The 15,961-nt window shown below is 36.4% G+C and overlaps 1 protein-coding gene across 1 annotated transcript; it reads right to left on the reverse strand.

Annotated features, from left to right (window-relative positions):
* Positions 1 to 388: 388 nt before the first annotated feature.
* Positions 389 to 6,081, reverse strand: LOC140522655 (olfactory receptor 2Z1-like). The gene is made up of 2 exons (XM_072637993.1): positions 6,023 to 6,081; positions 389 to 1,355 (listed from the first exon to the last, which is right to left on the reverse strand). The coding sequence occupies exons 1-2, from the start codon at positions 6,079 to 6,081 to the stop codon at positions 389 to 391; spliced, it is 1,026 nt and encodes a 341-aa protein (XP_072494094.1).
* Between the last annotated feature and the right edge of the window lie 9,880 nt (positions 6,082 to 15,961).

Here is a 15,961-nt window from a genome sequence, read left to right on the forward strand (position 1 = left end):
GAACTATGCCAGCATATTCATAGCTGTCCTCAGTGCTGTGAATATTGCTTGGGCGATCCATTGACCAAGTGAAATTGTGATATGAATCACTTTGGAAGCTGTTTATTGAGGTCACCAGAAGATGACTGTTCTTGTATGAGACTGAAAAACAGGTCTATTACCCCAGAATATAGGGGTCGGATTGAACTTTTCTCCCAGTGGAATATTATCTTAGGATAGAATTTTAGAATCATAGATAGAAGCCTAGAATAAAATCTTGGAATCACAAACTAGAATTTTGGAATCATGAGTTGGAAAGAACCTTCAAATACAATCTGGACCAGTTCTTTGCCTTGTATAGATGATTAATGGTTCCCAATCAATAAAATATCCTCTTTGCCTTGAATTCTTAGACATTTCTAGTGACTCTACATTTCCTTATCACCTTCTTCATTGCCCCTGAGACTTCCTTATTCCTCAGGCTGTAGATAACAGGGTTTAGCATAGGTGTGAAGACTGTGTAGAAGACAGACACTACATCATCCTGTCCTGGTGAGTGATAAGAGGGTGGCAACATGTAGGTATAGATGAGTGGTCCATAGAAAAGGTTGACTACCGTTAGGTGGGAGGAACAAGTAGCCAGTGCCTTGTGGCGCCCCTCAGCTGACTTCATCTTAAGCACAGCGATCAGGATCAGGGCATAGGAGGTAGTAATAAAGGCAATGGGCACCAGCAGCACTATCACACCTGTAACAAATAGCACTTTTTCATAGGCAGCTGTGTCAGCACAGGCAAGTTGCAGCAGGGAGGGCACCTCACAGAAGAAATGGGCAATCTTCTTTGAGCCACAGTAGGGAAACTGTAAGGTTAGAATTGTCTGGATGGAAGCATTAAGTGAGCCACCAAGCCATGAGGTGATTACCATGAGGCAACATACCTGCCTGCTCATTAGTATTGGATACCGGAGTGGGTTACAAATGGCAACATAGCGGTCATAGGCCATGAGGGCTAAGAGCAGGCATTCCGCTGCTCCCAAGAACATGAAAAAGAACATCTGGGCTCCACATCCCCCAAAAGAAATGCTTGTCCAGCCATAGAGGAAGCCTACAATCATCTTGGGGACTGTGACTGAAGTGAAGAAAATGTCTAGAAAGGAGAGTTGACTGAGAAGGAAGTACATGGGTGTATGGAGCCTTAAATCCACCCAGATCAGAAAGACCATGGCCACATTACCTGTCATAGCAAGGACATAGATCAACACAACAATGCTGAAGAGGAACAGGTGCATTGGACTGTGGTTGAAAAGGCTGGTGAGGACAAAGCTAGATGTGGAGGAATAGTTCCAGTGGTCTGAGACTGCCCCCTTCTGGGTTTGGCTATGGCAGAAAAGGAGAAAAGTAGGGCACTTCGTTATGTCAGAGAAAGAACTCTGGCTGTGTTTATATACCGGACCTAAACTGGTGTAAAATAAAAACCAATTATGCAAGGGGTTTAATTTATGCTCCATAAAAATGTTTCTGGTTAACCTATCAGTTTCATATTAAGACAACTTAACCAATAGGAGTAGAATTCTTTTAGCCCTTCTCCCTACAGCCCCACCCCTCCCCTGCCCACTTCCCACCTATAAGGTAATGAAGTCAGAATTGCTGAACATTAGCAATACCCTAACATTCTCCCTGATTGGTGGTGGAGTTCTTTCCTTTTTTTCTCTTTGTCCTTTGCTCTCTCTGGCCAAATTCATGATTGCTTGGATGTAGCAACTGTCTCAGTTGCTCTTCACATTCCCAGTGGATTCCTAGCCCTAGCATGGATGCCTCCTTTCTCTCCTTTCACAAACTTAAGACTGAGGTTGCTTGTTCATAAGTATTTTACTCTCACTGAAGATGAATAGGAAAAAATAGAAAAAAATAAACTTATAGAGGTCACAAAGTTCAAGGATCTTAATATTTACATAGCAGATTACAGAATGTTTCATAAACATTATGCCAATTCCATCACAACAATCTTGTAAATTCAGTTGTACAAGTCAGTTGACAATCCATAATTATTTATTAAGCACTTATGTATTAGACACTGTACTACTTTAGGTCATATGATTCCATATCCTGTGTGCTTTTCAGGACACCACAGTTATTTCAGCAGTGCAAATCTAGTCAAAGATTGTTTCCTGGGCTGGCTAGCACCATTCTCATCAAGTCTTCTTGTGCACTTTTGGTATTCTGTTTTCACCCTTGCAACAGTAGTTTTTTAAGAGCTGTGCCATTTTGCTCCCAATCATTCCACCATCTGAGCTAGAAATCACCTCACTCTTATCCAGCAATTTCTCCATCCTAATCTCCCTATGTGGTCAGCTTCCACAGAGCCTCTGAAGAAGTCTAAATATGTGCTTTTCCCTGGTGGAGCTTATTTCGATTTCTGTTACCTTTCAGTATTCAAGCTGGTAGCTATTCTTTGTGGTTAATGTTTTCAGGTGCCATTAGTTTTTGACCTTACCCACAGTAAGGGACAGGAGCAAATCAAATCACACTTTTTCAGCTTCCCCAACACATCCTGCTATGTGTGTGTTTGTGTATATATATATATATATACATATATATATATAGGTATAGGGAACTCTTCCATGAAGAAATTCCTTCTACCACTGTAGATTAGGCTCCTGCGATTTTTCATCTTAGAGAATTGTCTGGGGGCAATGAGAAGGTAAACAACTTGCTTAGGGCCACGTAGCCTGTATATCAGACATGAGACCTGAAGCTGGGTCTTATTTGTACTTTGATATTATTATGAAGATGAAACCAAATTAAAATGAATATTTAGAATACCCTAGAACTTTGAAGGAAGTTATAAAAGGGCAACATGTAGCCTGAAGAAGCGAATTGTGGAAGTGGAAGGTTGACCCTACTTACTTTGGGGTGGCATGGAGTATGATCCTTAAAGTACATTTTATTTATTTTCTTTTTAGTATCAGTTGATGAAAATACTTTCTTCTCTTCCATCTTTTTCTCTTTGAAGCAAGTTGGTTTGTCCCTGGAGTAGCAGAAAGCCCCTTAAAGTGCTGGTCCTTAGGTAATTCCAAATTCCTTAAGGGATTCTTTGCATATCTGACTTAGGCTTCTAATATTGCTGTTTTATTGTTTAGTGGCTGAATGTGATTGATTTATGTAACTGTGAAATCCCCACTGGGCTCAGTTTTTGTAAAGGACCTTGAATAGTATGGAAGCTTAGAGGTGGAAAGAGCTGTAGTCATTTTGTCTGCCTAATACAGGAATCGCTCCCAGAGTATTCTTGGCATATTCAGCTTCTGCTTAAACATCTAATGAAAATAGGACCTTACAATATCATTGTAAGCCAACTTATTCTGCTATGCAGAAATTACTATTAGAAAATTTTTTCTTATGTTGAATCTATAAAAAACTCCCTGTGACTTCTACTTATTGGTCCTAGTTTGTTCCCATGGGGTTGAACAGACCAAGTCTAATTTCTCTTCCAAATGTCTGACTTTCAAGTATTTGGAGACCCTGACTTCTTGTCTTCTCTTTTTTCTGGTTAAACATTTCTAGCTGTTTTATTAAATTCTCATTTAAAATGATATATATCACCTTTCTCTGGAAGAACTCTATCCATGTCTCTTTTAGAATGTGACCCTCAGAATTGGGATACAATATGGGCAAATGTGAGATTTGTACTAAGTGCTTAAGTTAAACATTCCCAAGTTTCTTGTTTATTCTCCAAAGCTTCCACTGGATAAAGAAATTGCTTATATAAAAACTCAGAAATATGCTTTTAATCAATGAGTTAAATGTGAATTATCATATAACTGACAGATAAGTAGTAATTGAATTATCTTTACAATAAATTGGGGGGTTACTATTTAAATTAAATGAACCAAATGCTTATGGAACATATAGCAAGACGGTAAACAACCAGTCTTTATTGGAGAGAGAACAACTGGAAGGTTAGAATTCTTATGTATAAACATTTTACAAAAAAAAAAAAATAGCTGATTATATTTACAAACTGTAGCTATCACAGGAAGGGCAGCTTTTAAAGTCCGATTTAGGTCATTAGCAAAAGCAGTTACCAAGGGGAGTCAAGGGGAGTCACAAAGAGTTAAGTGTAAAGTACAAATAGGGTTAGAGGCTCTGGGTTCTAGTGTGAGTTCTGTCATTTGCTCCCTGTGTGACTTTGGACAAGCCATTTAACCTCAGTTTATAGACTTAATTTAGGGCTCATAGACTTGTAGTTGGAAAGGATCTTAGTGATCATCAAGTAGAATCTCCTCATTTTACAGATAAAGAGATGAGGCCCAGAGAAGTTAATAATTTATCCATGGCCATTCAGGCGTGAAGTATCAGAGCTGGGATTTGAACTTAGACCATCTGCCTCCAATAGCAAGTATATGCTTTCCAAATCTCCCTGTTCTCTCTCCTCATCTATAAAATGAGGGAGCTGGAATAGATGGCCCCTACAGTCATTTATAGTGGTGGTCAACAGTGTATAGTAAAGAGAAACCAGGTTTAGCTCCTTTCTAGCCATGTGACTTTGAGTAAGTTACTTTGTGGACCTAAGCTTTAGTTTCCTTATCTATAAAATGGGAATAATAACATTTGTCCTACTTATTTCACAGGGTTGTTAATGAGAATCATATATCACATATATATGGTGCTTTTAAGGTTTACTAAGAACTTAGCTGGTTGCTTAAGCCAAAACAAAGTTCAAATCCATCCTAGCCATGTGACAAGTCACTTATCTCTCAGCCTCAATGTCTCATCTGTAAAACAAGGGTAATAACAGCACTACTTCCCAGGGTTGTTGTAAGGATAAAATAAGACAGTATTTGTAAAATGATTTGCAAACCTTGAAGTGCTATATAAATACTATTATTTCTAGTGCAATATTTTCACTCAATGAAATTAGGCTCAAGGGATAAAAATAACTTCTCTAAGATCACACAACTGGAAGGTGGTGAAAGCAAGACTCAAACCTAGGACTTTTTTACCTAAGGAAAATGTGTTGTCTATTAGAACATACTGCCTTTGGGGATAAATAGGCTTTGCAAAGTGTAAGGATGGATACAGATGTCAACTATAATGATTAGAACATAGGAAAGCAGGACCATAAGATTTCGAGCTGGAAGAAACCTTAAGTTTACAGGTTTTGGCCTTCAAGTCTAACCTCCTCATTTTATAAATGATGAAATTGAAGTTCAGAAACTTACTCAGGGTCACATAGCTAGGAGTGTCTGAGTCAGGATTCAAACTCAGGTCTTCCTGACTCTGAAGTCAGGAAAGCCATCTAGCTATCTCTGATTCAGGCTGACTGCACAGAATTCAGCATGGAAGCAGATCCGCTCACAAAATTGTTCAACTATCCTTAGAAATGTTTGTGGTTTCTGCAATTTATAAGAACATCAAAGAAGTTTTTGACTTAATCATTTATGCCAGTGGTGCTTATATAGGCATATTATAAGCAGATAGATTTGCATGATTAATAGAAAAATAAGGCTAGAATTCAGTGAGACTATAATTTACAGGTGGAGTGGGGAGGCCTTAAAAATATTTCATAGGAGCTTAGGTCTTAATGATCATCTCGTTCAACCCTCATTGAGGTCCAGAAAGATCTCCCTTCTTAAATTACTGCGCATTTACTTCATAGCCTTGCAATAGAACATAAATTTCTTGAGGGCAGGGTCTGTTTCATTTTTGTATTTGTATCTTTCTCCAGCATTTAGCAGAGAATCTTGTATAGTAGCTATTTAATGATCAATTGAATTTTTTGAATTTTGGTAGCACATTAACCTAGCCATTTGCAATTGAAGACATGACTGTAAGCCATAATGTAAAATTCAGTTGGATAGAGTACAGTGAGTTTTCAGGAGGAATTCACAAGATAAGTTTTAAAATTTGGAATGAGTTACTAAAAGGATGTTTTAGAATCTCTGTCCCAGGAAGGCATTCTTGTGATTAAGACTGATATAAAATATGTAGGAAGAGGGAGATTTCAGCCTTTTATTTTCTCTCTATCCAGGTTGATAAGCACTTACCTCAGATTTTCCTGATTTGAGGCTTCCATCAGGATTCTCCAGACTCCTGCTATTCTCATTCCTCCTCTGTCCATTTCATTTTCTTATTCTTGAAGTTCTTGGCAATTAGTCAATTGATTACCCTGGGAAATCCAAAGGGGATAAAAAGGAGATGGAGTCAATTTCCCTTAATGTGGGATGTTACTGATACCACAACTGTTCTCCCTCTCTTGGTCCCCATGCTTCTTTTTCTTCATCTATCAACATAAATGACAATATAAATGAACCATCTGGAGAAATAGTAGCTAAATACACTAAATAACTTCCAGTATCATTTCTAGAACTAAGATTATATTTATTTATTGTCACATAATTCATCTGACCTAAATGTTCTAACCTTTGGATAAGCATTAGTATAATTGGTATAATTATGTAGAGAAACCCTCATAAGGTTTATGTAGAAGTAAGAAAATTTAGTTATGGGAAGGGGATCCCATAACAGATGAAAGATCTCTTCCTCCTAATGTAGCTACAAAAAGCATGCCCTTCACAGTAAGAAGGAGAAAATTAAATTGTTGATACAAAAAAGTAAATCTTCAATTCCAACAAAAGAAAGACAGAAAAAAGCTCATTCATTCATCCAAGTAAAGAACTATTGTAAAAGAACTATTATATCAAAACAATTGGTTTCTTCAGCTTTTGTTTACACAGGATCAAATAATAAATTCAGGCAATAATCAAATAATCATTCAATTTAGAGGAAAAGATGATTCAAAAGGAGTTTAATTGTTTGACTGAACTTTTCATTTTTCAGTAGTTGTGTTGGAGTCATATTTGATTCTGTTAAAGTGAAAAGCAAAGAGTGAATCTGTTTTTTGTTCATTTAGACAATTTTGATGACACAACTGATTAGTCATCAGGACTAGTTGGCAGAGTTTCCCCTTCCTTCCTCCCTCAAATATCTTTTTTTATGTTACAAAGACATGAACATAGACTGAAATAAGTCTGGGAGAGAAAATTAGTGCTTCTTACTTAGGCAACTTTTAGATTCCTATTTGACATTGTTACCAATGATGAGAAAAGACAGACTTTTCTCTGCTCCACAGGTTGACATAGGGTCCAGTTTTCTAGGCACACTTATGGTTGAACAGAAATTTAGGCTCTTTGTTGTTCAGTCATTTTTCAATTGTGTTCAACTCTTTGTGATTCCATTTGGGGTTTTCTTGGCAAAAATCCTGTAATAGTTTGCATTTCCTTCTCCAGCTTATTTTATAGATGAGGAACTGAAGCAAATAGGGTTAAGTGATTTGCCTCGAGTCCCATGGATAGTAAATGTCTTAAGGCAGATTTAAATTTAGGAAGATGAGTCTTCCTAACTCCAGGCCTAACACTATTCGCAGTGCTACCTCGCTGACACCGGTATTTAAATGCATAACTGTCTTGTAGCAGTTGGCTATCAGTTGAATAATCCCTTATATTTATGGAGCAATTTTTTTGGTTTACAAAATATTTTGCATACACGGTTTCCCTTGATTCTTTCACCTGGACTGTTAGATCAACAGTGCAAATATTATTATAATCCTTTTATTGATGGAGGGTCAAGAATGTGAATGACATGTCCAGGATCATGCACCTGTCTGACAGTGGCACACTCAGGAATCAAACCCAAGCCTCCTAGCTCTAAATTCAAAGTTCTCTATGTTACATCATGAATACATTTTTAAAATGAGTTATAAAATAAAATAAAATAAAGTTACCAAACAATTGAGACCAATTGTCTTAAAAATAACCAGCTATTGGACTGATTTTAATCATTTCCTTCCTCATTTTCACAATATCTCAATGAGGTAGGTTGAGCAAGAATTATTATATCTATTTTTCAGATAAAGAAACCAGAATTAGAGAGGTTTAATGAGTTTCCCAGGGACACACAGGTAATTAATGAACAGAAATGAGATTCATATCCAGATCTCCTGAATCCCAGTCCAGTATTCTTTCTACTATAGTAGAAAGTGGTATATACTTTCCTTCTTGTAGGTAAGTCATTTCATAACGCTTGAATAATAGTAGACTTTTCTCCCACATTTTAAAAAGAAATCATGGAATCTCAGACTTGGAAATGACTTTAAGGGCTAGTTAGTCTCATTCATACGTAAATGAGAATTCCCCCCTATAACATACTTGGAAAGGGGTCCTCCAGCTTTTGTTTGAAGACTTCTGCTAATGAAGGATCCATTAACTTACAATCCAACCCATTCTACTTTGTTTCAAGAGTTCTAATACAATACACAGTCCTTCAAATATTTGAAGATAGTTCCCCCTCCTCCCCCCAAAATCTTTTCTAAACATTCCTTATTACTTCAATTGCTCCTAATATGGAATGAACTTGAGATCTTTTACCATTCTGGTTGCCCTTTTCTGGATGTTCACCAGATTATCATTGTCCTTAAAATGTGATATCCACAAAAGGACACAGTACTCCGGAAGTGGTCTCAGTAGAGTCTCACAACAGAACTGTTACCTTCTCAGGTGGCCTTAATGACACTCAATTAGTTATCTTGAGTGTTTGAAGTTTATTACACTAAAATCATCATGTCTTTTGTTTTTCCAAGTGAATTACTATTTACTTACTTCTCTCCCATCTTGTGTGTAATGAGCATTCAAACTCAAGTGTAATAAATTAGTCTGTCAGGATATTTTAAAATTCAGACAGTCAATATATATTAGCTTTCCTTCAAAGGTTTATGTTCAAATTTGATAAGCATTCCCATGATATCTTTCTCTAATTCATTGATAAGAATGTTGACTAGCACGATGCCAAGCACAAATCTCTGGAGTACTACAGTAGAAACTTTGTATGTTGACACAAAGTCATTTTGAGTCTGACTATTAAACCAGTTTGGAATATTCCTTACTCAATTATAACATGGATTCCATCTCATCTTCTTCATAAGGGCAACATGAGAATCTTTGTCAAATGTTTGTTAAAATGTAGGTAAACTATAACCACTACATTATTTTGATGGTCCAAACTCTTAAGAAAATGATTCATGATTTTGTCAACCTGGGGAACTCCCTCCACCAATCTGTCTATAATTTAATAGAGAAATTTTAGGGCTTTAGAAATTCATAGAAATCCAACTGTTAAGTGTTTGTTTTTTCTTCAAAGTTTAAATAGCTAGTCAGTTTTAGAAGTAGAGTGTATAAAACCAAGTCCTCCTATATCCAAGCCCAATATACTATCCACCATGTCAGGCAGTTTTTGCACTAGTCTTATAACTGTGTCAAAAAGAATGAGTCTAGTGTGGATTAGAAGTATTGATAGTAGCACTGATTGATTGTTAGTATATCATGACCTGTTCTTAATGAAGCCATGCTTTTTGTTATCCTTCCTTATTTATTTACTTATCCATTTATTTTTTTATTCATTCATTCATTTGTTTATTTATTTATTTTGAATTTTCAATAACTGTCATTTTAATAACACTTGCTAGAATTTTGTTAGGAATCAAAGACAATCTCACTAGCTAGTTCTTTTTCATTCTTTTCCTTTTTTTTAATTGGGAAAATATTTACCTTTCTGTAATTCTGCAGTAGCTCTCTGGTCCTCTGGAATCTATCAAAAATTACTAATAATGGCTTAGCTCTTTTACTGACTAATAATATAGTTCATTTGGACCAGGTGAAATGGGTGCATCATAGGCAATAAGGTGTGCTTTTACATAGCTTATAAGAACTGTCTATGAGATTTGTACTGTTCTTTCCAATCCAAAGTTGTCTCCTTGGTGGAGAAATCAGAAGCAAAATAAGACTTAAGCAGCTTTGTCTTCTATCAGGTATCTGTCCAGGTTGAATAGCTTTCCTGTATCTTCTTTGGTCCTTTCTTCTGGACCCAATATAGAAAAAAAAACAACTCTGCAATTTTGTTGTTACCACTTTTCCTCACCAGTCTTGACTCAATTTGTTTTTGTAGAAATAACTGAATAAGACCTCTGAGGAAATCTCTAAAAACATGGAGTATTTAACTCAAGGAAGAGAAAATTTGTGAGCAATTGTTTAACCGTATTCTATTTCCTGAAGGTTAGGATATAAAAGCTAGGGGGAAACTAGTACTTTGCCCTGAGGACTTGAACAAAAGATTCAAACTGTAGCAGGAAGATTTAAGGTTAATGATCATGAAAACAACTTTGGCAAAGATTCTGGCACAGGTCACAACTTAGCAGAACCTTTGGTAAAAGGGTTTTGCAAATAGCAAGATTCTCACCTGTAGGTGTTGCTTTAGAAGGTGTCCATGCTACAGGCAAGAACCTGGGCAGGGTCATATCTTAGGTCTCTTCCAGACAGTGATAGCTTGTTTATAAGCATTACCAATGGAACTAATCAATTCCTTTCCAAAGACAGGTCAAAGAGATGTAGTTATTAGTGAAAATTCCAAGTTTTCTCATATTTTTAGAAAACCAAGGGCTGTGTAAGACTGGCATCTTTATTCATGTTCATTCTATTACAGATATATTCAAGGGCTCCAGATGCCCCCAGTGCTCAACCTTCTATTCCTAATAAATAGGCAAGATGAATGTGGGTTGTGTAGAAAGAAAGTAAGACAACATTCTTTCCATTGGTGTCCAGGGGGAAATGCTCCCTTGTTAGTAATTACTGATGTGATGGAATAACAGTTGCTGCTGCCTCCTCCTCATACTCCTCCCCCTTTGTCCTTGTCTATATCTCTTTATCTTTCTGTGCTAAGATGTTATTATCCTTTATTAGAAAAGATATAGTAGAAAGACCACTTGGCCTAGAGTTTCATTCCTGGCTCTGCTGAATACTAGATATGAGAGTTTAGGCAAGTGATTTTTTTGAACCTCAACTTCCTCTTTGTAGACAGGATCTTAGACCTGGAATGGACAGTATTGATCACCTATTTTAACCTATTCATTTTGCAAAGGAAGCCAAGGCCCTGAAAAGTTAAGTGACTTGGCCAACATCAAACATATTGTAAATAGAAGAATAAGTAAGATAATGTACATATTATTATGAACCCTAGCTCTGCAATCTTATAAAGAATGGGACTGAAGTAGACAACTCTAAATCCCTACAATATCCCTACTTTGTCTACATTTATTAGACTGATCATTTGGCTGAATTGAAGGGTCAGTTCAATGAAAATGATGGTTGGTTAGATGTCTTACCTAATAAGCCAATTTAAAAAAAATATTGTAAACACAGATGCAACAATGCATCTCAGTCCATAGCTATATGAATTGTACACAGAAAGTTGAGAAACCTTCAGCTAGAGTCTACCTTATTAGGGATGAGGCTACTCATTCCTTCACGTGGAAGAGACTCAAATTAACATTTAACTTCAATTTTGTCTCTGATCCAGAATACATGTGTAACTTGGATTTTCAGCCAAGCTTGAGGCATTTTGTATGCTTCTGTGTATGCTGAGCCATCTCCTCCTTTCTCGCCCTGTAGTGCATGGCTAAACTCATTTTGACTTCTTTGGCATCATTCATTTTGGATTTCTTTGGCTTCTGCACTAAGCCCCTAGCAATCTTATCAATGGGATAACTCATCACCTTGCAAGCTCCAATCAGCCTTGTTACTCACACTTCATCAATACTCTCTGCCCTTCTAATTAGAAGGCAGAGCCATAAACTCCTGTCCTCAGGCATCTCATTCTTACTTGGCCCCACTCATTTTGGACTTCTTTGACTTCGTCCTTATGCCTCTGTCTCCCAGCACAGAGTATCATTCACTCTTCACTTTTCAAGTTTCTTTTGTGTGTCTTCCCCCATTAGATTGTAAATTCCTTGAAAGCAAGGACTGTCTTTCTTTTTTCTTATTTGTATCCCCAGCGCTGAGCATAGTATCTGGCACCTAGAAGTCATTGAATTAATATTTGTTTACTATTGACTGTGCACACAGACTTAAGACTTCTAATTGTTGCAGAGAATGCTGATGTGATGTTGAGATGCATAAAGAGTGGAGTTAGTGCAAGAGCTTTTGGGAGACACATTCCTGGAGATGTGATGCCAGACTTATTCTTTTTTGGGGGGAAGGAGTGGGTGGGTGGACTGATTCAAGAGAGAAGAGAGAGAGAGAGAGAAATTTTGTAAGCTGTAGACATGTAGGGGAAGTCAACTCTTGAATACATATCCAATTTCTAACTTGTCTCTCTCTATAGAGAGACCTTGGAGAGAGAAATTTCTCCTTAAGTGAGAGTCTTTCTTGGTTCAAGGTGACATCTTGTTCCCATCAAAAGGGCTCATTCAGTCTTGTATATTTTAATCTGTATAACTTTTCTGGTCTCTGTTTTCTATACTGTTTATGAAATTTCTATAAATATATTAACTCATGATTCACTATATGTGATAATCTTTTGTATAAATAGAATTTAGTGGGAAGAGGGCAAGTCAAAGTGGATAATGTTGGGGTAATCCTCCTCCCTTAAGGACTAGTGAACAGAAAACAGAAAAGTGGCTTTAATGTTGACCGTATTGTCCCTGTAGATCAGCAATATTTAGAGAGCAAGATACACACACACACACACACACACACACACACACACATACATATAATTCTGGTATAGCATTTGACTCAGAGTATAGAGAAAAGAGTGCCTAGTTACCTATAGCTCTTCTGCTCCTTTCAGAGTAGGAATCATAGTGTTCCTTAGAGAAAGGTGATCCAGATTCTAGAGATACCTATTCATACCCTCTTCAAGCTGCATTTGAAACAATCTATATGGGCATTTGTTTTATATGGGCATGAGTATTGTATTAGGTATATTGTATGGAAAGGAAGTCTTCTTTCTCCTTTTAATTAGGTTCAATTCAGTTATATGCCTTACTAGCTGTATGACCTTAACCAAGTCATTTCACCTTTTTGGCTTTTTCATTGGTAAAATAATGATTTTGGACTAATCTTAAAATCCTTTCCAGCTCTAAATTCTGTAACTTTATAAACGAACCTTTACTGAAGAACTTTTATGTACATATAGTGGCTTAAACGTAGTAGCACTGAAATAATGGTTTAAGTTATCCATCAAACAAAGGTTGCATACAACTTCCCTTTCTTCTCTTCCTCCTCATGAATTCAGATTACTATGACTTTTTGAAGAAGTACCATCAAAGTGATATGATGACAAAATATTTTCCCTCTAGACTAGCAATATTTAGAGGGAAAGAAATATTTCATTCTAGTCTAGTATCATACTCAGAGACTTAGAGAAAAGAGTGCCTAGCCACAGCCCTTCTCCTGCTTCCTTCCTGCTAGGGAGGACCTTAGAGATAACTTTATACAAACTCCTGTTTTTATGGGTGAGGTTAAGTGACTTGTCCAATGACATACAGGAAATAAATATGGGAGGTAGGATTTGAACCCAGATCCTTTGATTCTGGAAGCAGTACTCCTTTCCTAGAACACAAATTTGTCCAGGCACATAAAGAGTGATAGACTTGACACTTGAACCTAGAATTCTCATTTCAATACTTTATTATATCACTCTACAAGTACATGAAAGAATATTATCTGTTATGTATAAGCCTGATGTTTACCCCTTTGCATTTACTTAATTTAGATTGTCAGTTGGTCAAATGATAGTACTAGGGGCTTACATAAAGGCATGTCAGATGGTAAGGCTAGGAGAACCTTAGGAGACAGAGGAAGGGCATGTGGTAAGGCCTGATGACCCTCCCTCTCACTGGAATGAATAGAACTGATCATTCACATCTCATCTAAGCCTGGCAGTCTGGATGAACTTGAGAAGAAAAGGGAAGGGAGAAAGGGAAAGCAAAGAAGTTTACAATGTTGTCACCACCCTCAAGGGAAGAGAAAACATACTCAGATAAATAGGATATAGATTAGAGTGTCACAAGATAGGTATACCACAGACTGCTATGCGAAAATAGAAATTACTTTCCAAGTGAAAACTGAAATTAATTAATTGATTAATTAATTAACTGAGCATTTATTCAGCTATTACTATGTGCAAAGTATTCTGCTAAGCATTGGGGATTTAAATAGAGAAGTAAGAGTCTCTGCTATGAAAGAGCTCACATACATTCTAATAAAAAGGCAATAAATATGAAAGGTTTCATATGCAAGTTAAATGGAAAATTCTCAAGGGTCTTGGGATATAGCCTATGTGTATTTACACAAGCCATTTGCCCTATGCAATCCTATAGACTTTATGTTAGATACAAAGTTACTTTTAAGTACAGAACAGAGTTTGTTACTTCTATGCAATGTAATTCTCAGATCCTGAGTCACAGGTAGAAGAGACTAATTCCCAGATAATGTATATAATTTTCCATAGTTCATGCAAATAATCATATTGAGAGGCAGTCTATGTTTCCCAAAAAACCATTTATTCAGTCATTTTAATCTATAAATTGGTGAATTCAATGGAAAGGTGCTTTCTTCACAATATATTCAATAAATATGTATTGATTTGAACTGAGCTATATTTTTAAAAACATTCATCTGATTGATTATGTGAACTACTCAAGCCTGTTTGAATATTCAGAGGTTCCCAAACTTATTTGGTCTAATGCCCCCTTTAAAAAATTACTCCTCAGTCCCTGAAGATCTACTTCCTTTAACTCTTTAATTTTTTTAAAATTTGTGTCATTTCAAAATAAATATGAAAAACTTTTTGAAAAAAGATGCATCACAAATTTTATAATTTTATGCAAATTTAATTTTTTTCCTGAATTGAAATTTTGAAGATTCAGTATTGTGTCAAGTAACTGCATAGTATTGTACTGTAAACAAGTCATTACACCCACATATTCCTGCCTATGCATGCTGGACTTCCCAACAATGGGCAATACACTCATCTGCCAACACTTGCTTGTTAAGACCTATTGGTGGACTTGATCACTGATCAGTTACAACATGCATTTTCTGTGTTTATTTGAAAAGTAATGTGATCACTATGACCTTACCTCTGTTACACAACAAATGAAATATGAATATTTTTCAAAACTTTCTTGTCTTCTCTTCTTTCCTTATGCTTCCACCACCCCCTTATTTTTCTTCAGTGTGCCCCTAATTGCATCTGAGCCTACTACTGTCTCTCTTCTCATTCCAGTGCTCCCTCAGGGGGTGGTATCACACAACTTGGGAATCTCATTTGAACCAAATGCTCTATATACTCAGACACAAATAGATAATAATAATAATAATAATAATAATAATAATAATAATAATAATAATAATAATAAAGACCCACACATTTTCCTTGTTACCCTTTTCTAATTCTGTCTGAATTTCCCCTTCTTCACTGTCCAACCTACTAAGGGAAGGGTGTGTTTTCTAATTCTGTTTTTCCAATGGATCATCAATAATCTCCAAGAAGACAAAATATGTATTGTAGACCATGAGATCTAACTAGAAACTGCCACAGTGGGAATTGTTAGGGGTTGCCCTTGAGACTCATTATCCAGAACTTGAATTAGGGAGTTATAGCTAGAACATTTGCTAAGCACCAGAGTTGCTGCTGTACAGAAACCCAAACATCAACAAATAAGCCACAGACGTTACCAGTCCTTTTCTTTCCATGCATGTCCATTTTGTGATGTGAGATTTTCACTTTGAAACTGGATCTACCTTGGAAGCCATGCTGTCTAATGGCTAGTATGCTTGAGAGGGAGTCTAGATATTTATGTTTTTAATTCTTGCTCTATCCTGATTTTCTACATGACTTTAAATGGTTTATTAAGCCTTTTTGGACCTCAGTGTCTTTCTATAAAATAGAAGTAATTAATCTTCCAATTATTCGTCTAGTTATAATGAAAAAATAACTATACTAAATGCATTAGCCATTTCTAATCATAGTACTAAGAATTTGATTTATTACAATCACAGACAGACTCTTGTCTATCTTTATATATAAGTAGTGACTAAGTGATGGCCCTTTCTCCTTTCCCTAAAATTCTGAAGCTTTTGCTACTCGTA

This window comes from Notamacropus eugenii, chromosome 2 (assembly GCF_028372415.1).
Source record: "Notamacropus eugenii isolate mMacEug1 chromosome 2, mMacEug1.pri_v2, whole genome shotgun sequence".
Classification (NCBI taxonomy): domain Eukaryota; kingdom Metazoa; phylum Chordata; class Mammalia; order Diprotodontia; family Macropodidae; genus Notamacropus; species Notamacropus eugenii.

Bases quoted from the DNA above. Each gene is read 5' to 3' on its own strand.
- LOC140522655 (XM_072637993.1), bottom strand. From the start codon at position 6,081: ATGAGAATAGCAGGAGTCTGGAGAATCCTGATGGAAGCCTCAAATCAG. The intron at 1,356-6,022 runs GTAAGTGCTTAT...TTTCTGCCATAG, and splicing joins TCAAATCAGGAAAATCTGAG to CCAAACCCAGAAGGGGGCAG.